Here is a 27,389-nt window from a genome sequence, read left to right as displayed (position 1 = left end):
CCTACTGAAAGCCACTACTACCGACCACGCAGTCTAATAGTTTATATATCAATGATGAAATATTAACATTGCAACACATGCCAATACGGCCGGGTTAACTTACTAAAGTGCAATTTTAAAAATTCTGCTGAAAACATCTCGGTATGATGACGCCTGCGCGTGACGTCACGGATTGTAGAGGACATTGTGTGCCAGCATCGTGCCCAGCTATTAAGTCGTATGTTTTCATCGCAAAATTCCACAGTATTCGGGACATCTTTGTTGGTTAATCTTTTGCAATTTGTTCAATGAACAATGGAGACATCAAAGAAGAAAGCTGTAGATGGGAAGCGGTGTATTGCGGCCGGCTTTAGCAACACAAACACAGCCGGTGTTTCCTTGTTTCATTGTTTACATTCCCGAAAGATGACAGTCAAACTTTACTACGGAACAGAGATGTCAAGCGAACACGGTTGGATTGGACCACGCACACAAATTACAGTGTATTATGTAGCGATCATTTCGAAAAATAAATAACATTTTACCATTCTGTATTCTGAAGGCGATTTATATCGTGTGCTACTCCAGCATCAATATCAGCAGCGTCCTCCTGACCGTCAGCGTCGGGTTCAAAGCGGTATGGCTCTATCCTTTGTTGCGGTTGGGCCTGGCCGAGTGGTCCTGCCATCCCCACGGCTGCCACGGCGCCTCTCACAGCATCTTCCCTATCTGAATCGCTCCCACTGCCCTTTAGTCATTTATTTTTTTCACTCTCGCTTTCCTCATCTAAGAATCTTTCATCTTCACTCAAATTAATGGGGAAATCGTCGCTTTCTCGGTCCGAATCGCCCCCGCTGCTGGTGGCCATGATTGTAAACAATGTTCAGATGTGAGGAGCTCCACAACCCGTGACGTCACGCGCACATCGTCTGCTACTTCCGGTACAGGCAAGGCTTTTTTATCAGCGACCAAAAGTTGCAAACTTTATCGTCAATGTTCTCTACTAAATCCTTTCAGGAAAAATATGGCAATATCGCAAAATGATCAAGTATGACACATAGAATGGACCTGCTATCCCCGTTTTAAATAAGAAAATTGCATTTCAGTAGGCCTTTAACTTGGGAGTTTCAGTAGTCCTTTGTTATGTTGGAGACGTTAGTTGTTACTGTTTGGTACTGACAGACTACAATCTGTTATGACTAAATGATGTGTGGTTGCAGATGTCTTGAGTGGCTTCTAAACAACCTCATGACTCATCAAAATGTGGACTTGATGAAAGAAATTGGGTATGTGAGCTCATCTTCCACTTATTACTAGGGGTGTCCAAAAAAATGTATTTTCGAAGGACGTGCGATTCTTATTTGTAATGATTCTTAAGTGATTTAAAAAAATTAATAAAATCTATTAAAAAAATATATATATATATATTTTTTTTTAATCTGTCCTTTCCAGCTAGACAAATCATATTGTTCATGTAGATTGCCATATTTGCTGTACAAATAAGTAAGTAATACTGACATTTATCAAATCTGTTTGATTATTTTAGGGAGGAATATATTCAATGATAAAACTGGCACCCAATGGTATTAAAAGTATTGATTGATTGATTGATTGATACTTTTATTAGTAGATTGTACAGTACAGTACATATTCTGTACAATTGACCACTAAATGGTAATACTCGAATAAGTTTTTCAACTTGTTTAAGTCGGGGTCCACGTTAATCAATTCATGGCAAATGATTGTGAATTAAGGCTGGGCGATATGGCCTTTTTATTACTATCTCGGTATATTTAGGCCATATCGCATTTACGATATATATCGCTGTATTTTGCCTTAGCCTTGAATTAACACTTGATGCATATAATCACAGCAGAATGATGATTTTTGATTGAATGATTGAAACTTTTATTAGTAGATTGCACAGTTCAGTACATATACTGTACAATTGACTACTAAATGGTAACACCCCAATAAGTTTTTCAACTTGTCCATGTAAATCAATTCATGGTATGATTCTATGTGTCTACATTAAAACATTCTTCTTCATACTGCATTAATATATGCTACTTTTAAACTTTCATGCAGAGAAGGAAATCACAAGTAAGTAAAAATTGACCAAAACTGTATTTATTAAACAGTTATTAGCAGGTGACTTTTCAAATGATGCTACATATTAGCAGTAATGCTACTTTTGGTAGCTACGCTTGTGCCCCACACTTGACAAATTAAAGTTGTCTATTCGACATATTCCCGCTTGAAGCCGAACCACCGCCAGACGGTTGTCGGGAATGAATACTTCCTTCATTTGTTACCAGATTCGCACCTTCTTTCTCTCGTATTAAAACCCGCAACACTCCGCTAGCATCCCAGCTAACGTCAGCCACGCTGCTCCCTTTCTGCTGGGTGAATGCATATAGTAGAGATGCGCGGATAGGCAATCATATCATCCGCAACCGCCTCACCAAAGTCGTCATCCACCCGCCGTCCACCCGAACCAACATTTTATCAGAACCATACCCGCCCGCCAACCGCCCGCTGAAATACATCATCTTTACCACTCACAGAGCTATTTAAACCTGTTTCACAGAGTATTGAAGACAATTGGAGCCGCTAACGTTCTCGAGACTATCCAGTAGCGTTCATCCTGATGACAAGAAGTTGGGTGTGCTGTGAAGCCATTGCCTTTGACACCTTCAACAACATGTACGAACTGATTGTTAGTCCGGCAACATGTTGTGTGCAGCTTCCGCAATCACACGAACAAGATTGAAAGGCATACTGGGTGATACAGAGTACCCTGATGGTTGTGATATAAACAACTTTAACACTTACTAATATGTGCCACGCTGTGAAGCCACACCAAACAAGATTGACAAACACATTTCGAGAGAACATCCTCACAGTAACACTACAAATACCCAGAATCCTTTGTATCTGTGATAATTCCTGAATATATTTTACACTCCCGCGCCCCCAACCCCGCCCACCTTACCGACGCACAGGGCAGTTGGGGTGTGGGGGGGGGGGGGGGTGTATAAAATAGTCAGGAATTTTCACGGATACAAAGGATTCTGGGTATTTGCTGTGTTGCGTTTATGTTGTGTTACTGTGAGGATGTTCTCCCGAAATGTGTTTGTCAATCTTGTATTGTGTGGCTTCACAGCGTGGCGCATATTACTAAGAGTGTTAAAATTGTTTATATCACAACCATTAGTGTACTCCGTGTCACCCAGTATGCCTTGCAGTCGTGTGCGTGTTGCCGCGGAAGCCACACACAAAACGATGCTGGACTGACAAGCAGATCGTACATGTTGTAGTAGGCGACAAAGCCAATGGCTTCATGGCACGCCCTAATACTTATTATCTGGGTGACTGCCGGCAGTCATTCAGGAGAATAATAGCGTCTCCTATTGTCTTCTTCGCTTAATGACAAGGGTCTTGAATGGCTCTTTGAATGGCAAAGGATATCGATCCCAGAACCATGTATATCAAATATTTCCGGATGGTTCAACCGCAACCCGCCCGAATCTAATTAAAATCTATTTTTTCGTCATGTCAACCGCCCGACCCGCGGTTTATCCGCGGATGACACCGCAAACCGCGCATCTATAGCGTATACGTATGTGACGTATGGCGTGACAGTATGTGACGTGTGTTAAGAAGGTGCGCTTGCGGTCCGTGAGAAGGAGACACAAGGAGTGGGAAGAGCCTGTAGTTTAATGCCCGCAGCTAAAAACAACTGTATGAGAACGTATACTCGAATATTACGATATAATCAACTATATCGCCTAGAGACAACCCCGCGATATATCGCCCAGCCCTGTTGTGAATCAAGAATCGTTTTCAATTGATTCTGAATTGAATCGTTAGACAAACTTTAATGATCCACAAGGGAAGTTGTTCCACACAGTATCTCAGTTACACAGGATGGAAAGGATTGTGCATACAAAGGCACAAAAGAAAAGGTATAAAGTAGACTATAAATGTACCGTATAATCCTTTGATTTTCTCCCAAAATCGACAGTGCGCCTTTATACCCGGTTGTGCTTACCGACCTTGAAGCAATTTCATTTGGTACATGGTGTAATGATAAGTGTGACCAGTAGATGGCAGTCACACATAAGAGACACGCATAGACTGCAATATGATGCCAGTAAACAACACCAAAACTTTAAATGTTCCATTGAAAATAAAGAACATTACACACGGCACTCACATATCCGTCAGAATGTTTTAGTATGCCCCAAGAATCGAATTTAACCGTGTGGTGCCCAAAGATTCACATCCCTACTTACTACAGTACTGATATAAGAGAACCACCTTTAAGATAAGAAATAGGTAATTTTTCACTACCCAATAGTTTGCATAAATGTATAAATCTTTACACCGTGAATATAAGACGTCTTAAAAGCAAAACAATTACTGTCTTATACTTGGGTCGATTAAATGTAACGCATACTCACCGGTGACTTGTGTTCGTGAAGGACGGAGGTGATGGAGCAACTTATCCAGTCATCGGACCTGTTTGTCATGCAGGTGGAGATGGACGTCTACACCGCGTTAAAAAAGGTACGTTTTGGCTACGTTCACACTGCAGGGGAGGATGTCTAATTCAGATTGTTTTTTGGTCAAGTCCGCTCTTATGTATTCGTTCACGTAGACATGACGTCACACGTGCTGCAGTGTTTACAAAAGGAAACATATGGCTGCAATTCTAGTAGGTCTCAGTTAGGGGTGCACGGTTTTTTAGAAAAAATCTGTGATTTTTCTCTCCAATTGCGATTCGATTGGCGATTTTTTTTGTATGTTACACATCCATCCATCCATTTTCTACCGCTTATTCCCTTTCGGGGTCGCGGGGGGCGCTGGCGCCTATCTCAGCTACAATCGGGCGGAAGGCAGGGTACACCCTGGACAAGTCGCCACCTCATCGCAGGGCCAACACAGATAGACAGACAACATTCACACTCACATTCACACACTAGGGCCAATTTAGTGTTGCCAATCAACCTATCCCCAGGTGCATGTCTTTGGAAGTGGGAGGAAGCCGGAGTACCCGGAGGGAACCCACGCAGTCACGGGGAGAACATGCAAACTCCACACAGAAGGATCCCGAGCCTGGATTTGAACCCAGGACTGCAGGAACTTCGTATTGTGAGGCAGACGCACTAACCCCTCTGCCACCGTGAAGCCGTATGTTACACATAAAAATGCATAAAACTGACTGTCAATCAACATATTCTTGTCTCAAAGTGCCACACATTAGAATAATATGCAACAGTTGACTAACAAATATCTGGCTTTATGCAGACAGACTTAGAGCTTTTGTTTATATCATGCTCCTAAATTGAAGAAATAACCAATAAAAAAATATTCTCTGATCATAACGTAATGTAATCATATTATACAATAATAATGAAAGTAACAATTTAAAAAGATAGCAACTTTTACTGTATAATTGTTTACCATTGTACTGTAGTTGGAAAGTAAATAACTTTGTTATCCTAAGTAAACAAACAAACATAAAAAGGAAATGGACTCATTTCTGTAAGCAAACATTTTGTTTAAAGTGTGGTTTGTTTTTTTTTTAATTTGGAAAAAACGAGGCCAGACGTTTATTTTTGTTTATTGCCATCACGTGATCATGGCTTTGTCTCTCATTGGTCCGTGTTGATGGGCATATATTGCCCATCCGATTTGAAGCTAAACTATTACCACAATGGGACATTCCTTAAAAGGGTAGAAAAGTACAACCCATTCTCAGGGACGGCGTGGCGCAGTGGAAGAGTGGCCGTGCGCAACCCGAGGGTCCCTGGTTCAAATCCCACCTAGTACCAACCTCGTCACGTCCGTTGTGTCCTGAGCAAGACACTTCACCCTTGCTCCTGATGGGTGCTGGTTGGCGCCTTGCATGGCAGCTCCCTCCATCAGTGTGTGAATGGGTAAATGTGGAAGTAGTGTCAAAGTGCTTTGAGTACCTTGAAGGTAGAAAAGCGCTATACAAGTACAACCCATTTATTTATTTACCATTTGGCTTTGTAATCATATTTTTTTCCTCCTAGTTTTTGTTACATTTGGCTTTGTAATTGTATTTTTTTTTCCTCTTAATTTTTGTCCCATTTAGCTTCGTAATCATATTTTTTTCCTCCTAGTCAGCCACCGATTGTGCAAGTTCTCCCACTTAAAATGATGACAGAGGTCTGTAATTTTCATCATAGGTACACTTCAACTGTGAGACAGAATGTGAAAAAAAATCCAAGGAATTCACATTGTAGGAATTTTAAAGAATTGATTTGTAAATTATGGTGGAAAATAAGTATTTGGTCAACCATTCAAAGCTCTCACTGATGGAAGGAGGTTTTGGCTCAAAATCTCACGATACATGGCCAATTCATTCTTTCCTTAACACGGATCAATCGTCCTGTCCCCTTAGCAGAAAAACAGCCCCAAAGCATGATGTTTCCACCCCCATGCTTCACAGTAGGTATGTTGTTCTTGAGATGCAACTCAGTATTCTTCTTCCTCCAAACACGACGAGTGTAGTTTATACCAAAAAGTTCCATTTTGGTTTCATCTGACCACATGACATTCTCCCAATCCTCTGCTGTATCATCCATGTATCCATTTTGGTATAAACTCAACTTGTCGTGTTTGGAGGAAGAAGAATACTGAGTTGCATCCCAAGAACACCACACCTACTGTGAAGCATGGGGGTGGAAACATCATGCTTTGGGGCTGTTTTTCTGCTAAAATTCCTACAATGTGAATTCCAGGATTTTTTTTCACATTCTGTCTCTCACAGTTGAAGTGTACCTATGATGAAAATTACAGACCTCCGTCATCATTTTAAGTGGGAGAACTTGCACAATCGGTGGCTGACTAAATACTTTTTTGCCCCACTGTATATACATATTTATATAATATTTACATATTCATATAATATGTAACTACAAGCTCCATTCACAGACAGAGTCCCATTGCTTTTATGAGCGGTCGAGCAAGTCAAAAGCCGAAAAAAAAAAATATATATATATATATGTATACATATTTTTTTTATTTTTTATTTATTTAATTTTTTATTTTATTTGTGGCGGCCGTAATTCTTTCGTGGCGGGCCGCAACAAATACATGAATGTGTGGGAAACCCTGCATTTGGCTTTGTAATTATATTTTTTCGTCCTAATTTTAGTTCCATTTACCTTTCAAATCATATTTTTCTTCTTCCTAATTTTTGTTACTTTATGGCAGTGGTCCCCAACCACCGGGCCGCAGAAGAATTTTTTATTAATTTTTATTTTAAAAAAAAAATATATATATATATTTTTTAATTAAATCAACATTAAAAAAAACACAATATACACTTACAATTAGTGCACCAACCACAAAAACCTCCATTTTTCATGACAAAAACGTCCCTTTTTCATGACAAAGAAAAAAAAATACAAATAAAATAAAAAGGACACCCCCCACCACCCCCACCCGGGCCGCGGGAGAAATTATTAAGCGTTGACCGGGCCGCGGATACAAAAAGGTTGGGGACCACTGCTTTACGGCACTTCTCACTGGTTTTTGTTACATGTAGCTTTGTGATCCTACTTTTTTTCCTCCTAATTTTTGTCCCATTTGGCTTTGTATATTTTTTTCCTCCTAGTTTTCGTTACATTTGGCTCTGTAATCATATTTTTTTCCTCCTAGTTTTTGTTACATTTGGCTTTGTAATCATATATTTTCTGCCTAATTTTTGTCCAATTTGGCTTTGTCTTATTGTGGCGGTCCGTTCCCTGTACGATCAGTGCCAGAGCTTGGTCCGCATTGCCGGCAGTAAGGGTTGGACTCCGCCAAGGCTGTCCTTTGTCACCGATTCTGTTCATAACTTTTATGGACAGAATTTCTAGGCGCAGTCAAGGCGTTGAGGGGTTTCGGTTTGGTAACCGCAGGATTAGGTCTCTGCTTTTTGCAGATGATGTGGTCCTGATGGCTTCATCTGACCGGGATCTTCAGCTCTCGCTGGATCGGTTCGCAGCCGAGTGAGAAGCGACCGGAATGAGAATCAGCACCTCCAAGTCCGAGTCCATGGTTCTCGCCCGGAAAAGGGTGGAGTGCCATCTCCGGGTTGGGGAGGAGACCCTGCCCCAAGTGGAGGAGTTCAAGTACCTAGGAGTCTTGTTCACGAGTGAGGGAAGAGTGGATCGTGAGATCGACAGGCGGATCGGTGCGGCGTCTTCAGTAATGCGGACGTTGTACCGATCCGTTGTGGTGAAGAAGGAGCTGAGCCGGAAGGCAAAGCTCTCAGTTTACCGGTCGATCTACGTTCCTATCCTCACCTATGGTCATGAGCTTTGGGTCATGACCGAAAGGATAAGATCACGGGTACAAGCGGCCCAAATGAGTTTGGGTCTCTCCCTTAGAGATAGGGTGAGAAGCTCTGCCATCCGGGAGGAACTCAACGTAAAGCCGCTGTTCCTTCACATCGAGAGGAGCCAGATGAGGTGGTTCGGGCATCTGGTCAGGATGCCACCCGAACGCCTCCCTAGGGAGGTGTTTAGGGCACGTCCAACCGGTAGGAGGCCACGGGGAAGACCCAGGACACGTTGGGAAGACTATGTCTCCCGGCTGGCCTGGGAACGCCTCGGGATCCCCCGGGAAGAGCTAGACGATGTGGCTGGGGAGAGGGAAGTCTGGGTTTCCCTGCTTAGGCTGTTGCCCCCGCGACCCGACCTCGGATAAGCGGAAGATGATGGCTTTGTAATCATATTTTTTTCTTCCTAATTTTAGTTCCATTTGGCTTTCAAATAATTTTTTTTTCCTTTCTAATTTTTGTTGCTATATGGCACTTCTCGCTGGTTTTTGTTACATTTGGCTTTGTGATAGTATTTTCTTTCCTCCTATTTTTTGTCCCATTTTTTAATCATATTTTTTCCTCCTAGTTTTCGTTACATCTGGCTTTGTAATCATATTTTCTTCCTAATTTTTGTCCCATATGGCTTTGTAATCATATATTTTCTTCCTAATTTTTGTTCTATTTGGCTTTCTAATTATCTATATTTTTCCTCCTATTTTTTGTTACTTTACGGCAGTTCTCACTTGCATGTCGCGAGTAGGGAGGCTGTGTGTACGTGCTTCCTGTGTGCGTGAGCTTGTGTGTAAAGCTGGCGCCCCGCTCTCCTGTATGTGGTGGAGACATGAGTGGTGTAACATTGATGTGAGTTCGAGAAACATTCTGTTTTCTGTGCATTTGTCAACTATTTATTGTGCAACCGTCTATTTTGGCGAATAATTATGACGCAGTGGTGGGATGAACGCGACCAGATCGTTCAGACTGCAGTTGCATTGGATACAAAGCTGATTTATATCCAATTACGAAAGAGGCCTGGGTGGGTTTTGAGAAATTCCGAATTGCACTGTTCGCATTGAAATAAAAAAATCTGAATTCAACTGCAGTGTGAACAAGGCTTTTAAACCCGATGCATCGCTTATTTCTCCTCACATCTTTTTTGCCAGTGGATGTTCCTGCAGCTCAACCCCTCGTGGGACGGACCCATAAAGCAGCTCCTGGTGGACGCAGATTCATGGCTGTGCAAGCGTAGGAGCGGTAACTTGCTTATCTTTAGGCAAAATATGCTAATTTTGGGGGATTTTTTAATGACAGGTTTTCTTTTTACTTTCAGACCTTAGTGAGAAGGAGCCTTTCTTAAACACAGAGGAGGGCGCACCCTTTTGCTCTGTCTTCAAACATGTACGTCTCCAGTATATCGTCAACGACCTGGCTTCGGCGCGCATTTTGGAGCGGGACAACATTTTGCCTCCTGGTAAGCTGCTAATTGTTTGATTTTTACTGTAGCTCACAAAAATGACACAAGCTGATGCTCTTTTTAAATGTTATTGCTGACATTAATGCGCCAACAGGTGGCCTCCTAACACTGCACTAGCCTAGCCAGTAGACACAACAACATTAGATAGATAGATAGTACTTTATTTATTCCGTCAGGAGAGTTCCTTCAGGAAAATTACCATTTTCAGCACAATCCCATTCAAGATCAGACAAACATTACAGGGAGACAGAACAGGATCGCTGACGGGTCTGCCGGCTTCCAGCGCCCCTTACAAAAAAGATGACATACAGGTAAACAAGGGGGGTGGGGGAAGAAAAAAATAGAAGATTAAAATAAAATAAAAAAATCGGTCTTAGCCTGGGCCCTGGAGTGGGGGTGCAGACTGAGGCCAAGGGAAAAAAAACAAACAAACAAAAAAAAAAACTCATAGCCATAGTACACATCCCTCTTCCATGTGTGTAAGAGGGAAACATCAAACATCAAAGAACACAGATGACATTAAAGACATTAAAGCAGCAGGTACAACCAGACACTTCTACATACAGCTATGAATAAAAAGTAAAAGAAACATATCCACTGTGGTGGCCTCTGCGGTGTTCCACGCCATCGTCCGCTGGGGTGGAGGGAGAATGGCCAGAGACAAGAGCAGACCCAACAAAGCAACCAAGACAGCCAACTCCACTTTCAGCCAGTGTCCAGTCCGCATGGATGAGCGAGGATACGTCCAAGGAGACTGAGGTGTCCGACACCTGCTCACCCAGCCAAGCCTCTCCGTCCCAGTAGCTCAGTGCTAGCTCCACAGTCCTGTCCCCTCATCCGGATCTCCTCCAGTACATCCAAACAGACTCTGGTGTAGCAGAGACCCAGCAGCTGGTCTCCACGGCCAAAAGGCTCCGGGAGGCAGATCCAGAAGCCCACAAAAAAAGCACCACAGAGGTCACGAAAGTGCCACCCCTTTTCACACAGTCCCAAAGGGTCCCGGACCAAAATGCAAAAAAATATAATACAACATGAAAACAAGAGGGAAACACAAAAGGATGACACAAGAGCACAGAGCTCCTGCCTACAGCAGCCACTACAGCAGCGCCATCTTGGGGGAAAAAAAAAATTATGCAGCAATGAGAAATATGGGGGGGGGCATCTGCGGTCCCATTCGAGAAACCCGAGGTTTCTCATTGTACTAGGGCTGGGCGATATGACCTTTTATTAATATCTCGATATTTTTAGGCCATGTCACGATTCACTATATATATCTCCATATTATGCCTTAATCAGCCTTGAATGAACACTTGAAGCATATAATCACAGCAGTATGATGATTCTATGTGTCAACATTAAAACTTTCTTCTTCGGGGCGGCATAGCTCGGTTGGTAGAGTGGCTGTGCCAGCAACTTGAGGGTTGCAGGTTCGATTCCCGCTTCCGCCATCCTAGTTACTGCCGTTGTGTCCTTGGGCAAGACACTTGACCCACCTGCTCCCAGTGCCACCCACACTGCTTCAAATGTAACTTAGATATTGGGTTTCACTATGTAAAGCACTTTGAGTCACTAGAGAAAAGCGCTATATAAGTATAATTCACATACTGCATTAATAAATGCTCATTACATGCAGAGAGGGAAATCACAACTAAAGCAATTTACCAAAAGTGTATTTATTAAACAATTATTAAGCAGTGGCACAAACATTCATGTCATTTCCAAAACAGAAAGTGCAAGATTGTCAGAGACATTTTAAAACAAGCTATTAGTGCACTTTTGTGCATGATGTCACCAAGATGACATATCAAAACAACACTAAATCAAAGAGTACTTTTTGTACAGAACACCACTACAATAATTAAAAACAAATAAAGTGCACTTTTGTGCATGATGTCACACAAAATTTTTCAATAACTGTGAAATAAAAATGAGCTGCATAATAGGAAATCAATTAGTGTATATCTTTGGCCATGTCGTAGGTTCCTGCGAACGTTATCTCCTTCTGTTGTTGACTTTTTTTTTTTTCACACTGTGTTGATCTGGAAATACCGTATTTTTCGGACTATAAGTTGCAGTTTTTTTTCATAGTTGCGACTTATACTCAGGAGCGACTTATGTGGGAAATTATTAACACATTACCGTAAAATATCAAATAATATTATTTATCTAATTTACGTAAGAGACTAGTGAAGTGTGAAGTGAATTATATTTATATAGCGCTTTTCTCTAGTGACTCAAAGTGCTTTACATAGTGAAACCCATTATCTAAGTTACATTTAAACCAGTGTGAGTGGCACTGGGAGCAGGTGGGTAAAGTGTCTTGCCCAAGGACACAACGGCAGTGACTAGGATGGCGGAAGCGGGAATCGAACCTGCAACCCTTTGAGTTGCTGGCACGGCCACTCTACCAACCGAGCTATGCCGCCGTACTAGACGTATAAGATTTCATGGGATTTAGCGATTAGGAGTGACAGATTGTTTGGTAAACATATAGCATGTTCTATATGTTATAGTTATTTGAATGACTCTTACCATAATATGTTAGGTTAACATAGCAGGCACCTTCTCAGTTGGTTATTTATGCCTCATATAACGTACACTTATTATGCCCTTTGAATTGAGTTTTTCCTTGCACGGGCAGTGGGCAGTTTGGTTACTGCACGGGCTCTGACAACCCCGCCCTCCATGAGTCTCCGCTGATTTGCGGGCAGGTCTTGGTTGACCAAAGGCAGGGTTAGGGAACCTATGGTTCTAGAGCCAGATGTGGCTCTTTTGATGACTGCATCTGGCTCTCAGATAAATCTTAGCTGACATTGCTTAACCCGATAAGTAATGAATGATTTCGCTGGTAATCACAGTGCTAAAAATAACGTGCAAAATACAAAAAATTCTCATGCATTTAAATCCATCCATCCGTTTTCTATCGCACCTGTTCAAGAAGTCGCATTAATGGTAAGAAGTATTTTATGTCACAATGGCGGGGTGGCGGGGTGTTTGGTGGGGGGTGTGGCTGGGGGGCTGGGTTGCAGCTTGCTGCGAGGTCGTTCTCCCAGGAAGGCAGACGGACTACTCGGGACATGGCATTTAGGTAAAAACATGATTTAATTTTAACTAAAAAAATATACGAACAAAAATCGCTCACAGCAGAGGCACAACTTGCTCTAAAAAACAAAGCTAACGCATAAACAGACTAAGAACATAAATCAAACAAAACTTACTTGGCATGGCATGAAGCACGAAACTATGGCAAGGCATGAAACAAGTCAGCGACTGACTGGCAAAGACGAGCTTAAATATTGCCTCTGATTAGTGCTCGGGAAGCAGGTGAGCGGGCATTTTGTCCACCAGAGACAGGTGGACAAAATGAGTAACCAAGGAAACCAGACAAGGGAGTGGAAAAAAACAGGAACTTAAAGAGTCCAAAGGACAAACAGCACATGGCCAAACAAAAACATGATCAACAGACATGACAATTTATTTATTATTGGTTAGCTTCAGAATAACAATGTTATTAAAAAGAATAAGAGACTTATTATACTCTAAAAATGTTGGTCTTACTTAAAAATGCACGCATGTAGTTGTACTCAGTGTTAAAAAATATGATATGGCTCTCACGGAAATACATTTTGAAATATTTGGCTTTCATGGCTCTCTCAGCCAAAAAGGTTCCCGACCCCTGGGCTAGGAGATGGACAACCCTGACAGAAAACCCCAGCTCTAAAACAACACCTCCAGGCAACTTCAACACTTTACTAATACCCTCCTCCATTCACATCCCATCTCCCCGGATTATAAACAACTCAAATGTACTTCTAATGTATATACTTGTTCTTATGCTATGTGAACTCACTATGTTCTCTGCTGGCTGTACATATCCTACTAAATAAGACCTACACTGTTTCAATGTCCACATTTCTCTGTTGATGCAATTGTTGATGACTGAAGTTCTGATATCAACCAAAGCTCCTCATCCCACCCCCCGGATTGTAAATAATGTAAATAATTCAATGTATATGATGATTAACTTGTGTGATGACTGTATTATGTTGATAGTATATATTTGTACCATGAATTGATTAACGTGGACCCCGACTTAAACAAATTGAAAAACTTATTCGGGTGTTACCATTTAGTGGTCAATTGTACGGAATATGTACTGTACTGTGCAATCTACTAATAAAAGTATCAATCAATCAATCAATCAGTCACCCTTGGGCAAGGTGTAGGCCCTGGTAGCCTCCCTCCTCAGGGTTACGAAGTGTTTACTGCTGCCTTGTGGTTAAGGTCTTGGTTGACCAAAGGCTAGGGGAGTAAACCCCGACGACAAATCACAGCTTCTGGGTGAGGCTGGACATCCTGTCAGTTCCAATCATGTTACTGTCACAAGGTCTGTGGTGGACCATGCCAGTCAGCATAGCGACATTCTCTACACAAGAGCAGTGATAGACAAACCTATCATCTGGTCAGTCGCTGCAACGAGTCGTGGAATCAGTCTGTGTCGGCCTGGCCTGGACCCTGAAAAACCTCGATTCGCCAAGTTTGTGCCGTTAGTCCCGCAAAAGCTAGCAGTACTTGAAACCTCTTGCAAGCAGATTTCATGAAAATGGTCAAGAGAAATAGATTTCATACCGGCTCGGACGTCGCCCAAGTTACCAAGGTCCGCGCTGATCTGTTCACACTCCGGCAGGCAGTGGAAATTGAGTCAGGAGAAAGACAAAGACGAAGGAACTGAAGATCGACACTGCAACCTGGCAGCTGAAGGCAAAAGATAGGGCTGAGTGGAGGTCTATGATCCGACCTAAATGAAACAGTCATTGTCACGCCCGACAGACTGCTATGATGATAGCAAAGTAGGAAGTTGTAATGACAAACTACATTCACAAACAGTGCCATTATAATGTGTTCAAGAGCAAGTGCGGACCGATGGCGACAAACTTACAGTATTCATGATGGGCCATAAATGGATGATGTATACTTCAGTAGAAGCATTTAAGTCTCACCTTAAAACTCATTTGTATACTCTAGCCTTTAAATAGACTCCCTTTTTAGACCAGTTGATCTGCCGTTTCTTTTCTTTTTCTTCTATGTCCCACTCTCCCTTGTGGAGGGGGTCCGGTCCGGTCCGATCCGGTGGCCATGTACTGCTTGCCTGTGTATCGGCTGGGGACATCTCTGCGATGCCGATCCGCCTCCGCTTGGGATGGTTTCCTGCTGGCTCCGCTGTGAACGGGACTCTCGCTGCTGTGTTGGATCCGCTTTGGACTGGACTCTCGCGACTGTGTTGGATCCATTGTTGATTGAACTTTCACAGTATCATGTTAGACCCGCTCGACATCCATTGCTTTCCTCCTCTCCAAGGTTCTCATAGTCATCATTGTCACCGATGTCCCACTGGGTGTGAGTTTTCCTTGCCCTTATGTGGGCCTACCGAGGATTTCGTAGTGGTTTGTGCAGCCCTTTGAGACACTAGTGATTTAGGGCTATATAAGTAAACATTGATTGATTGATTGATACCCTATTTTTCGGATTATAAATGGCTCCGGAGTATACGCCGCACCTGCCGAAAATGCATAATAAAGAAGGAAAAAACATATATACGTCGCACTGGAGTATAAGTCGCATTTTTGGGGGAAATTTATTTGATAAAACCCAACACCAAGAATAGACATTTGAAAGACAATTTAAAATAAATAAAGAATAGTGAACAACAGGCTGAATAAGTGTACGTTATATGAGGCATAAATAACCAACTGAGAAGGTGCCTGCTATGTTAACCTAACATATTATGGTAAGAGTCATTCAAATAACTATAACATATAGAACATGCTATATGTTTACCAAACAATCCGTGACTCATAATCGATAAATCCCATGAAATCTTCTTCCTCGATATCGCTTCTAAAAAACTCTGCCAACTCCAAAGGAATGCGTCGCTTCCTCTTGTCGTTTTCTGCTGCATATTTCACTACGTCCAGCTTGTAATCTGCAGTGCATGATTTCCTTTTCGCTGCCATTTTTGTTCAGCCCTTCTCAGTTTTTATAAGTTACCGCCAACGTTGAAATGATCCATTTGAATAGCTACGGCAGTAGCATATAGCAGTTAGCATTCCATGAACCATCGGTCCTGCTAGACACTGACCTCTATTTAATAATACAACTTTAACATTTGACAACCAAATAATAAAACAAGGTTACTCTGTAAAAAATCTGGGTATTATTTTCGACCCAACTCTCTCCTTTGAGGCACACATTAAAAGCGTTACTAAAACGGCCTTCTTTCATCTCCGTAATATCGCTAAAATTCGCTCCATTTTGTCCACTAAAGACGCTGAGATCATTATCCATGCGTCTGTTACGTCTCGTCTCGATTACTGTAACGTATTATTTTCGGGTCTCCCCATGTCTAGCATTAAAAGATTACAGTTGGTACAAAATGCGGCTGCTAGACTTTTGACAAGAACAAGAAAGTTTGATCACATTACGCCTGTACTGGCTCACCTGCACTGGCTTCCTGTGCACTTAAGATGTGACTTTAAGGTTTTACTACTTACGTATAAAATACTACACGGTCTAGCTCCATCCTATCTTGCCGATTGTATTGTACCATATGTCCCGGCAAGAAATCTGCGTTCAAAAGACTCCGGCTTATTAGTGATTCCTAGAGCCCAAAAAAAGTCTGCGGGCTATAGAGCGTTTTCCGTTCGAGCTCCAGTACTCTGGAATGCCCTCCCGGTAACAGTTCGAGATGCTACCTCAGTAGAAGCATTTAAGTCTCACCTTAAAACTCATTTGTATACTCTAGCCTTTAAATAGACCTCCTTTTTAGACCAGTTGATCTGCCGCTTCTTTTCTTTTTCCTATGTCCCCCCCTCCCTTGTGGAGGGGGTCCGGTCCGATGACCATGGATGAAGTACTGGCTGTCCAGAGTCGAGACCCAGGATGGACCGCTCGTCGGGACCCAGGATGGACCGCTCGCCTGTATCTGTTGGGGACATCTCTACGCTGCTGATCCGCTTGAGATGGTTTCCTGTGGACGGAACTCTCGCTGCTGTCTTGGATCCGCTTGAACTGAACTCTCGCGGCTGTGTTGGAGCCACTATGGATTGAACTTTCACAGTATCATGTTAGACCCGCTCGACATCCATTGCTTTCGGTCCCCTAGAGGGGGGGGGTTGCCCACATCTGAGGTCCTCTCCAAGGTTTCTCATAGTCAGCATTGTCACTGGCGTCCCACTGGATGTGAATTCTCTCTCCCCACTGGGTGTGAGTTTTCCTTGCCCTTTTGTGGGTTCTTCCGAGGATGTTGTAGTCGTAATGATTTGTGCAGTCCTTTGAGACATTTGTGATTTGGGGCTATATAAATAAACATTGATTGATTGATTGATTGAATGCACTTCTGCCAAGACCCTCCCCCGCCAAATTCTTATTGGTTGACGTGTGTGTGACGATTGCTGGCATTTTCTTCGTCTCTTCCGCGAATGAGATAAATAATATTTTTTGATATTTTACGGTAACGTGTTAATAATTTCACACATGAGTCGCTCCAAACTATGAAAAAAACTGACTTATAGTCCAAAAATACGTTATGAATATTGTTGCTCACTTGTCAAATGTTTTTATGTGCTAAGCACTTTCTCTTTTCACTTTTCTTTGCAGACTGGTTGGCGGCTGTATATAAAACACAGTGGTTTGCTATGTTGCGGACAGAATTTGAAAATGATAATGGGTAAGATGAGCTTTGTTTTTTTATTATTCAAAACATGCAAACGTAATGTTATTTATTATACGAGACGTTAATGCTGGTAAAAAAAATATATATATTAGTCCGCAGGAAGCCAACAAAGAGGAATTTCAGTTGAGCAGCATGAGGTGTGGCAGGAAACTGACCAAAGACGGAGACGTGAGTACCACATTCTTGGCATAACTCGGTTGGTAGAGTGGCCGTGTCAGCAACTTGAGGGTTGCAGGTTCGATTCCCGCTTGTGCCATCCTAGTTACTGCTGTTGTGTCCTTGGGCAAGACACTCTACCCACCTGCTCCCAGTGCCACCCACACTGGTTTAAATGTAACTTAGATATTGGGTGTCACCATGTAAAAGCGCTTTGAGTCACTTTAGAAAAGCGCTATATAAATATAATTCACTTCACAATTCACTGCAATTTAAGTTGTCAAATATGATTATTTCTCTCTTTTTTCCTACCTTCCTTAGTACTGCTGGCGATGGACCGGCTTCAACTTCGGCTTCGACCTGCTGGTGACCTACACCAACCGCTTCATCATCTTCAAGAGGAACACACTAAGTCAGCCATGTGGGGGCGCTGTAAGCCTGCAACCCAGGAGGCATCTGGCATACAGGTGAGGCCTTGGCTTTACAGGAGAGAGACACAAATGTGCAGTATGTCTAGCATTTAAACAATTTGGAGATAAATACAACATTTTACAGACAGTACAGTATGAAGAAGAGTGAAAATGAAGAGTTGTGCATATGTGAACATTTAGTTAAGTACATTTTATAGAATATATGAGTCATGCCCTATCCAGTCATATCCCAACAGATTATGTATGGTATGGACCTTCTAATTTCCGGGCTATAGAGTGCACCTGAATATAAGCCACGCCCACCAAATCTTCAGACAAATTATATTTTGTACATACAAACCCCGTTTCCATATGAGTTGGGAAATTGTGTTAGATGTAAATATAAACAGAATACAATGATTTGCAAATCATTTTCAACCCGTATTCAGTTGAATATGCTACAAAGACAACATATTTGATGTTCAAACTCATAAACATTTTTTTTTTTTTGCAAATAATAATTAACTTTAGAATTTGATGCCAGCAACACGTGACAAAGAAGTTGGGAAAGGTGGCAAGAAATACTGATAAAGATGAGGAATCAATCAATCAATCAATCAATCAATGTTTATTTATATAGCCCCAAATCACAAATGTCTCAAAGGACTGCACAAATCATTACGACTACAACATCCTCGGAAGAACCCACAAAAGGGCAAGGAAAACTCACACCCAGTGGGCAGGGAGAATTCACATCCAGTGGGACGCCAGTGACAATGCTGACTATGAGAAACCTTGGAGAGGACCTCAGATGTGGGCAACCCCCCCCCCCCCTCTAGGGGACCGAAAGCAATGGATGTCGAGCGGGTCTAACATGATACTGTGAAAGTTCAATCCATAGTGGCTCCAAGACAGCCGCGAGAGTTCAGTTCAAAGCGGATCCAAGACAGCAGCGAGAGTCCCGTCCACAGGAGACCATCTCAAGCGGAGGCGGATCAGCAGCGTAGAGATGTCCCCAACCGATACACAGGCGAGCGGTCCATCCTGGGTCTCGACGAGCGGTCCATCCTGGGTGTCGACTCTGGACAGCCAGTACTTCATCCATGGTCATCGGACCGGACCCCCTCCACAAGGGTGGGGGGGACATAGGAGAAAGAAAAGAAGCGGCAGATCAACTGGTCTAAAAAGGAGGTCTATTAAAAGGCTAGAGTATACAGATGAGTTTTAAGGTGAGACTTAAATGTAGGAATGCTCATCAAACACTTATTTGGAACGTCCCACAGGTGTGCAGGCTAATTGGGAACAGGTGGGTGCCATGATTGGGTATAAAAACAGCTTACCCAAAAATGTTCAGTGTTTCACAAGAAAGGATGGGGCGAGGTACACCCCTTTGTCCACAACTGCGTGAGCAAATAGTCAAACAGTTTAAGAACAACGTTTCTCAAAGTGCAATTGCAAGAAATTTAGGGATTTCAACATCTATGGTCCATAATATCATCAAAAGGTTCAGAGAATCTGGAGAATTCACTCCACGTAAGCGGCATGGCCGGAAACCAACATTGAATGACCATGACTTTCGATCCCTCAAACGGCACTGTATCAAAAACTGACATCAATCTCTAAAGGATATCACCACATGGGCTCAGGGACACTTCAGAAAACCACTGTCACTAAATACAGTTCGTCGCTACATCTGTAAGTGCAAGTTAAAGCTCTACTATGCAAAGCGAAAGCCATTCATCAACAACATCCAGAAACGCCGCCGGTTTCTCTGGGCCCGAGATCTTCTAAAATGGACTGATGCAAAGTGGAAAAGTGTTCTGTGGTCTGACGAGTCCACATTTCAAATTGTTTTTGGAAATATTCGACATCGTGTCATCCGGACCAAAGGGGAAGCGGACCATCCAGACTGTTATCAACGCAAAGTTGAAAAGCCAGCATCTGTGATGATATGGGGGTGCATTAGTGCCCAAGGCATGGGTAACTTACACATCTGTGAAGGCACCTTTAATGCTGAAAGGTACATACAGGTTTTGGAACAACATATGCTGCCATCTAAGCGGCGTCTTTTTCATGGACGCCCCTGCTTATTTCACCAAAGACAATGCCAAGCCACATTCAGCACGTGTTACAATAGCGTGGCGTCGTAAATAAAGAGTGCGGGTACTTTCCGGGCCCGCTGGCAGTCCAGACATGTCTCCCATCCAAAATGTGTGGCGCATTATGAAGCGTAAAATACGACAGCGGAGACCCCGGACTGTTGAACGACTGAAGCTCTACATAAAACAAGAATGGGAAAGAATTTCACTTTCAAAGCTTCAACAATTAGTTTCCTCAGTTCCCAAACGTTTATTGAGTGTTGGTAAAATAAAAGGTGATGTTACAGTGGTGAACATGCCCTTTCCCAACTACTTTGGCACGTGTTGCAGCTATGAAATATAAGTTAATTGTATGCAAAAAAAAAAAAATAGTTTATGAGTTTGAACATCAAATATGTTGTCTTTGTAGTGCATTCAACTGAATATGGGTTGAAAAGGATTTGCAAATCATTGTATTCCGTTTATATTTACATCTAACACAATTTCCCAACTCATATGGAAACGGGGTTTGTATATTGGCCGTGCAAGTCTACAAGCTGCAGATGTACACATTGAAACATGAAATATTTAGACAGGCGCTTTCACAATTTTGACCTGATACAGGTTTTTCACTTCAAATGCGATGCCGAAACTGGAGCCTTGAGTGTTGGCCCATACCGATATTATCTGGTTTGATATTAGCGGTAATCATCGTGCATACTTTTATCTCGCAGTGTGGAACAAGAGAAAAGGTTTGATCAAGTGAAATTAGCCAGAGAACAAAGGTAGTAGGTATGAAAAGGACAAGTACATGTTTTTATCATTTTATTGGGTAGAACGTTGGAAAAGTTTGATCAAGTGAAATAACTCAAAGAACAATGTAAATATTAACCTTATGAAAGATTTATAATTTAAAGGTGGAGTGGAAATTTGTGTTTTGGCTACAGCTAGTAGCCACAATATTTCATTAAGTGAAGCTCTCGATGCAGTAAGGTGAGTATAGCAGACATGTTTGTTACGTGATACTTTCCAATACGTTGCTAGCTTGAAGAATTTGTATATGTAGGTAATATGCAACTATGACCTTGTGTGTGTGTGTGTGTGTGTGTGTGCATGTGCGTGTGTATATATATTACATATATAAACAAATATATATATAATATATGTGTTTGTATGTTTGTGTATATATATATATATATATATCCATCCATTTTCTACCGGTTATTCCCTTTTGGGGTCGCGGGGGGCGCTGGCCCCTATCTCAGCTACAATCGGGCGGAAGGCGGGGTACACCCTGGACAAGTCGCTATCTCATCGCAGAGCCAACACAGATAGACAGACAACATTCACACTCACATTCACACACTAGGGCCAATTTCGTGTTGCCAATCAACCTATCCCCAGGTGCATGTCTTTGGAAGTGGGAGGAAGCCGGAGTACCCGGAGGGAACCCACGCATTCACGGGGAGGACATGCAAACTCCACACAGAAAGATCCCGAGCCCGGGATTGAACCCTTACTACTCAGGACCTCCGTATTGTGAGGCAGGCGCACTAACCCCTCTTCCACCGTGAATCCCACATATTATATATATAAACACATATATATAATATATATATATGTGTTTGTATATATATATATGTATATATGGGTGTATGTGTGTGTGTATATATATATATATATATGTATATATATAAATATGTCATACATATGTGTGTATACATAGATATGTGTGTGTATATATACATACATATATATATATATATGTGTGTGTGTGTATATATATAAACAAATATATATATACTATATATATGTGTGTTTATATGTATATATATATTTATATATACATACATATTATATATATAAACATATATATTATATATATGTGTTTATATATGTATATGGGTGTATGTGTGTATATATATATATATATATATATATATATATATATATATATATATATATATACATATGTGTGTATATGTATGTATATATGTGTGGATATATAGTGTGTGTGTGTGTGTATATGTATATATATAATATATATGTTTGTGTGTGCGTGTATATATGGAGATATAGATATATATTATAATCTTTTATACTGCAATATTGTTTAACTAAGACACTTTGAAAATAGATGGATGGATAAATATTATTAAATTCTAGCTTGTGTGCTTAGCCGATGTGTACAGTAGCTGCTAGCTTCTACTTGCCTATAGCCTACCATGTTTACCTTTTTTTTTTTTTTTTTAAGAAGAGGACTTCATTAAATTCACTTTGAGCGTTGTGTGTAATGTTCTATAATCTCAATGGAACATATATAGTTTTGGTGTTTAATGGCATCATATTGCAGTTTACACATATATTTTATGTATGACTGGTCACACTTGTCATTACACCAAGTACCAAATGAAATTGATTCAATGTCGGTAAGCACAACCAGAATTATGGCATCATATTGCAGTTTACACATATTTTTTATGTATGACTGGTCACACTTATCACTACACCAAGTACCAAAAATAAAATGGATTTGATGTCGGTAAGCACAACCAGAATTATGGCATCATATTGCAGTTTACACATATATTTTATGTATGACTGGTCACACTTATCATTACACCAAGTACCAAATAAAATTGATTTGATGTCGGTAAGCACAACCAGAATTATGGCATCATATTGCAGTTTACACATATATTTTATGTATGACTAGTCACACTTATCATTACACCAAGTACCAAATAAAATTGATTCGATGTCGGTAAGCACAACCAGAATTATGGCATCATATTGCAGTTTACACATATATTTTATGTATGACTAGTCACACTTATCATTACACCAAGTACCAAATAAAATTGATTCGATGTCGGTAAGCACAACCAGAATTATGGCATCATATTGCAGTTTACACACATATTTTATGTATGACTGGTCACACTTATCATTACACCAAGTACCAAATAAAATTGATTCGATGTCGGTAAGCACAACCAGAATTATGGCATCATATTGCAGTTTACACACATATTTTATGTATGACTGGTCACACTTATCATTACACCAAGTACCAAATAAAATTGATTCGATGTCGGTAAGCACAACCAGAATTATGGCATCATATTGCAGTTTACACACATATTTTATGTATGACTGGTCACACTTATCATTACACCAAGTACCAAATAAAATTGATTCGATGTCGGTAAGCACAACCAGAATTATGGCATCATATTGCAGTTTACACACATATTTTATGTATGACTGGTCACACTTATCATTACACCAAGTACCAAATAAAATTGATTCGATGTCGGTAAGCACAACCAGAATTATGGCATCATATTGCAGTTTACACACATATTTTATGTATGACTGGTCACACTTATCATTACACCAAGTACCAAATAAAATTGATTCGATGTCGGTAAGCACAACCAGAATTATGGCATCATATTGCAGTTTACACACATATTTTATGTATGACTGGTCACACTTATCATTACACCAAGTACCAAATAAAATTGATTCGATGTCGGTAAGCACAACCAGAATTATGGCATCATATTGCAGTTTACACACATATTTTATGTATGACTGGTCACACTTATCATTACACCAAGTACCAAATAAAATTGATTCGATGTCGGTAAGCACAACCAGAATTATGGCATCATATTGCAGTTTACACACATATTTTATGTATGACTGGTCACACTTATTACACCAAGTACCAAATAAAATTGATTCGATGTCGGTAAGCACAACCAGAATTATGGCATCATATTGCAGTTTACACACATATTTTATGTATGACTGGTCACACTTATCATTACACCAAGTACCAAATAAAATTGATTCGATGTCGGTAAGCACAACCAGAATTATGGCATCATATTGCAGTTTACACATATATTTTATGTATGACTAGTCACACTTATTACACCAAGTACCAAATAAAATTGATTCGATGTCGGTAAGCACAACCAGAATTATGGCATCATATTGCAGTTTACACACATATTTTATGTATGACTGGTCACACTTATCATTACACCAAGTACCAAATAAAATTGATTCGATGTCGGTAAGCACAACCAGAATTATGGCATCATATTGCAGTTTACACACATATTTTATGTATGACTGGTCACACCTAACACTACACCAAGTACCAAATAAAATTGATTCGATGTCGGTAAGCACGACCAGAATTATGCCGTACATAAAGCGCACTGGGTTATAAGGCGCACTGTTGCTTTTTTAAATAATGAAAGGATTTTAAGTGAAAAATAAGGGTAATTTTTATGTGGGAGAAACATGGACGCCATTAAGCAAAACGTCAATTTAGCAAATAATTGTTCATAATTCATTGGCCATTTTGTTTAAGATTTTTTTTTTTTTCTCTGGGTTTACGTGTCCAGGTTACGTCTGGCCTCCTTTGACAGCCTTGGCAAGCTGGTCTGCAGCCGCTCCACTGGTTACCAGCTTCTCACGCTGGAGAAAGACCAGGTCAGTAAGCGCAGGAAGCGCGGCCGACCCAGACAGGAAGTGACGCCTAACGTGCCACCTTCCCCCCCCCCCCCCAAGGAGTACGTGGTGATGAACCTGGACAGCCGCCTGCTGTCCTTCCCGCTCTACGTGTGCTGCAACTTCCTGTACACCTCGCCGCACTTGGGTCAAAGGCCGGACCACCCCGAGCACGAGAGCAGCGCCCGCAGCGTGTCTTGATGGCGGGTTGGTAACGCTCGGGACTCGAACACGTTTGATAGCCTGTAAGGAGTGTCCGGAACACCCCGTGTGCGTGTGTGTCACATTGAGGAAGGTGGCAGGTATCATTCCACCTTTACAGCCGTCCCACGCGGAGACGAGGCATTTACGTTTTTGTAAAACGGTCAAAATCCCTTTTTATAAGATGACAACGCTGACAAATGACCACGGACTTTCCAAAAGTGGTTCGTACAGGAAGCGTGTACTTTTTTTTTTTTTTTCTATCCTAGATCACAAGCAGGAATTTCAGGAATGACGGTGACAAATATCATACTGTACATACCTCCAGGTGAAATGACTATTACACAGCAGATGTTTGTTAAGACTAAAAGGAAGTATTACAATTTGCTGCTTCTACTGAGAAGGTGGACTTATTTCTAGGCTTTTTGCTTTTTTTTTTACCCTTATAAGTACACTAACCTAAAAATAACCTCTCCATCAAATGATATATGGAGTTTCAACTATTAAGTAGCTAGCGGGGTGAACTTCCTTCCTTCACAACAAAAGGTGCACTTTTCCGTGCGTCAAGTTCATTTGTTCTCACAAAAAAACACATTTCTCTTTGTTTGAGCACTCACACGTCCTGTTTAGTTTTCCCTCTTTGCACCACCGCTGACACTTTTTGACCTACATTTCATCACCTGCTTGCCCGGAGCACTCTTGTCAACACACGAGACGGCAGGAAAAGTGGGGGAAGTTCACATGTCGAGAAGCTGACATTCAACTCGCCTTTTTTTTTTTTTTTTTCTGTCATTCTCATGTTTTTATTTAAATAGATTTTTTTTAACTCTTTTTGGAAGACGAAAATGTGTACAAGTTTCTGTTGCCAATAAATCTGCCCATCGGTGAGGGTTGTGGCGCTGACATATCACATTACATCTGCTTCTCTATACATTTTCCCTTAACCCTTGTATTATGTTGGAAAAAATGACATTGATTATGTTGCGGGTCGTTTTGACCCATCCATCCATCCATCCATCATCTTTCGCTTATCCGAGGTCGGGTCGCGGGGGCAACAGCCTAAGCAGGGAAACCCAGACTTCCCTCTCCCCCGGCCACTTCGTCTAGCTCTTCCCGGGGGATCCCGAGGCGTTCCCAGGCCAGCCGGGAGACATAGTCTTCCCAACGTGTCCTGGGTCTTCCCCGTGGCCTCCTACCGGTTGGACGTGCCCTAAAAACCTCCCTAGGGAGGCGTTCGGGTGGCATCCGGACCAGATGCCCGAACCACTTCATCTGGCTCCTCTCGATGTGAAGGAGCAGCGGCTTTACTTTGAGTTCCTCCCGGATGGCAGAGCTTCTCACCCTATCTCTAAGGGAGAGACCCGCCACCCTGCGGAGGAAACTCATTTCGGCCGCTTGTCCTTTCGGTCATAACCCAAAGCTCATGACCATAGGTGAGGATGGGAACGTAGGTCGACCGGTAAATTGAGAGCTTTGCCTTCCGGCTCAGCTCCTTCTTCACCACAACGGATCGGTACAACGTCCGCATTACTGAAGACGCCGCACCGATCCACCTGTCGATCTCACGATCCACTCTTCCCTCACTCGTGAACAAGACTCTTAGGTACTTGAACTCCTCCACTTGGGGCAGGGTCTCCTCCCCAACCCAGAGATGGTATTCCACCCTTTTCCGGGCGAAAACCATGGACTCGGACTTGGAGGTGCTGATTCTCATTCCGGTCGCTTCACACTCTGCTGCGAACCGATCCAGTGAGAGCTGAAGATCCCGGCCAGATGAAGCCATCAGGACCACATCATCTGCAAAAAGCAGAGACCTAATCCTGCAGCCACCAAACCAGATCCCCTCAACGCCTTGACAGCGCCTAGAGATTCTGTCCATAAAAGTTATGAACAGAATCGGTGACAAAGGACAGCCTTGGCGGAGTCCAACCCTCACTGGAAACGAGTCCGACTTACTGCCGGCAATGCGGACCAAGCTCTGGCACTGATCATACAGGGAGCGGACCGCCACAATAAGACAGTCCGATACCCCATACTCTCTGAGCACTCCCCACAGGACTTCCCGAGGGACACGGTCGAATGCCTTCTCCAAGTCCACAAAGCGTTTTGACCCGTACTGTGTAAATGGACTCAAAACAGTCAAGAAAACAGGTTAAACCAATAACAATTTTATTTTAGGTTGTATAAACATTTAGAAAAGTGACATACAATACATTTTTTATTCCAATTGTATCATGTTAAGGGTCAATTTGACCCATTTCAGTTTTTGTGTTGATCAAAGTACTGGTTATCTTTTCTTTTTCTTGCTGAAATCTGGTGACTTTTCCTCATCTAGGGTCATGAACTGGTGTGTAAATCTGGACACTTTGTTGTGTAGTGGAATGTTTGTGCAGAGTTTGTATAAAAAAGATTATGTTGCGGGTCATTTTGACCCAGGCGCTTTAATGTGGGTAAATAGCTGTTCAGATCCAAAAATAAACATGTC

At 41.8% G+C, this 27,389-nt stretch overlaps 1 protein-coding gene across 1 annotated transcript in view; it reads left to right on the top strand.

Annotated features, from left to right (window-relative positions):
• Positions 1–25,819, top strand: part of gmcl1 (germ cell-less, spermatogenesis associated) — a 33,453-nt gene extending 7,634 nt beyond the window's left edge. Inside the window, exons 7-15 of the mRNA XM_061876284.1 lie at positions 1,200–1,265; positions 4,467–4,551; positions 9,484–9,574; positions 9,651–9,791; positions 17,451–17,520; positions 17,619–17,694; positions 18,004–18,149; positions 24,598–24,685; positions 24,764–25,819. Of these exons, the coding sequence (XP_061732268.1) occupies positions 1,200–1,265; positions 4,467–4,551; positions 9,484–9,574; positions 9,651–9,791; positions 17,451–17,520; positions 17,619–17,694; positions 18,004–18,149; positions 24,598–24,685; positions 24,764–24,904 (904 nt within the window). The 3' untranslated portion in view covers positions 24,905–25,819. The remainder of the gene's footprint in view (positions 1–1,199; positions 1,266–4,466; positions 4,552–9,483; positions 9,575–9,650; positions 9,792–17,450; positions 17,521–17,618; positions 17,695–18,003; positions 18,150–24,597; positions 24,686–24,763) is intronic.
• The last annotated feature ends 1,570 nt before the right edge of the window (positions 25,820–27,389 follow it).

The sequence above is a fragment of the Nerophis ophidion genome, linkage group LG17, assembly GCF_033978795.1.
Source record: "Nerophis ophidion isolate RoL-2023_Sa linkage group LG17, RoL_Noph_v1.0, whole genome shotgun sequence".
NCBI lineage: Eukaryota > Metazoa > Chordata > Actinopteri > Syngnathiformes > Syngnathidae > Nerophis > Nerophis ophidion.
This window is presented reverse-complemented; position numbering and strand designations above follow the sequence as displayed.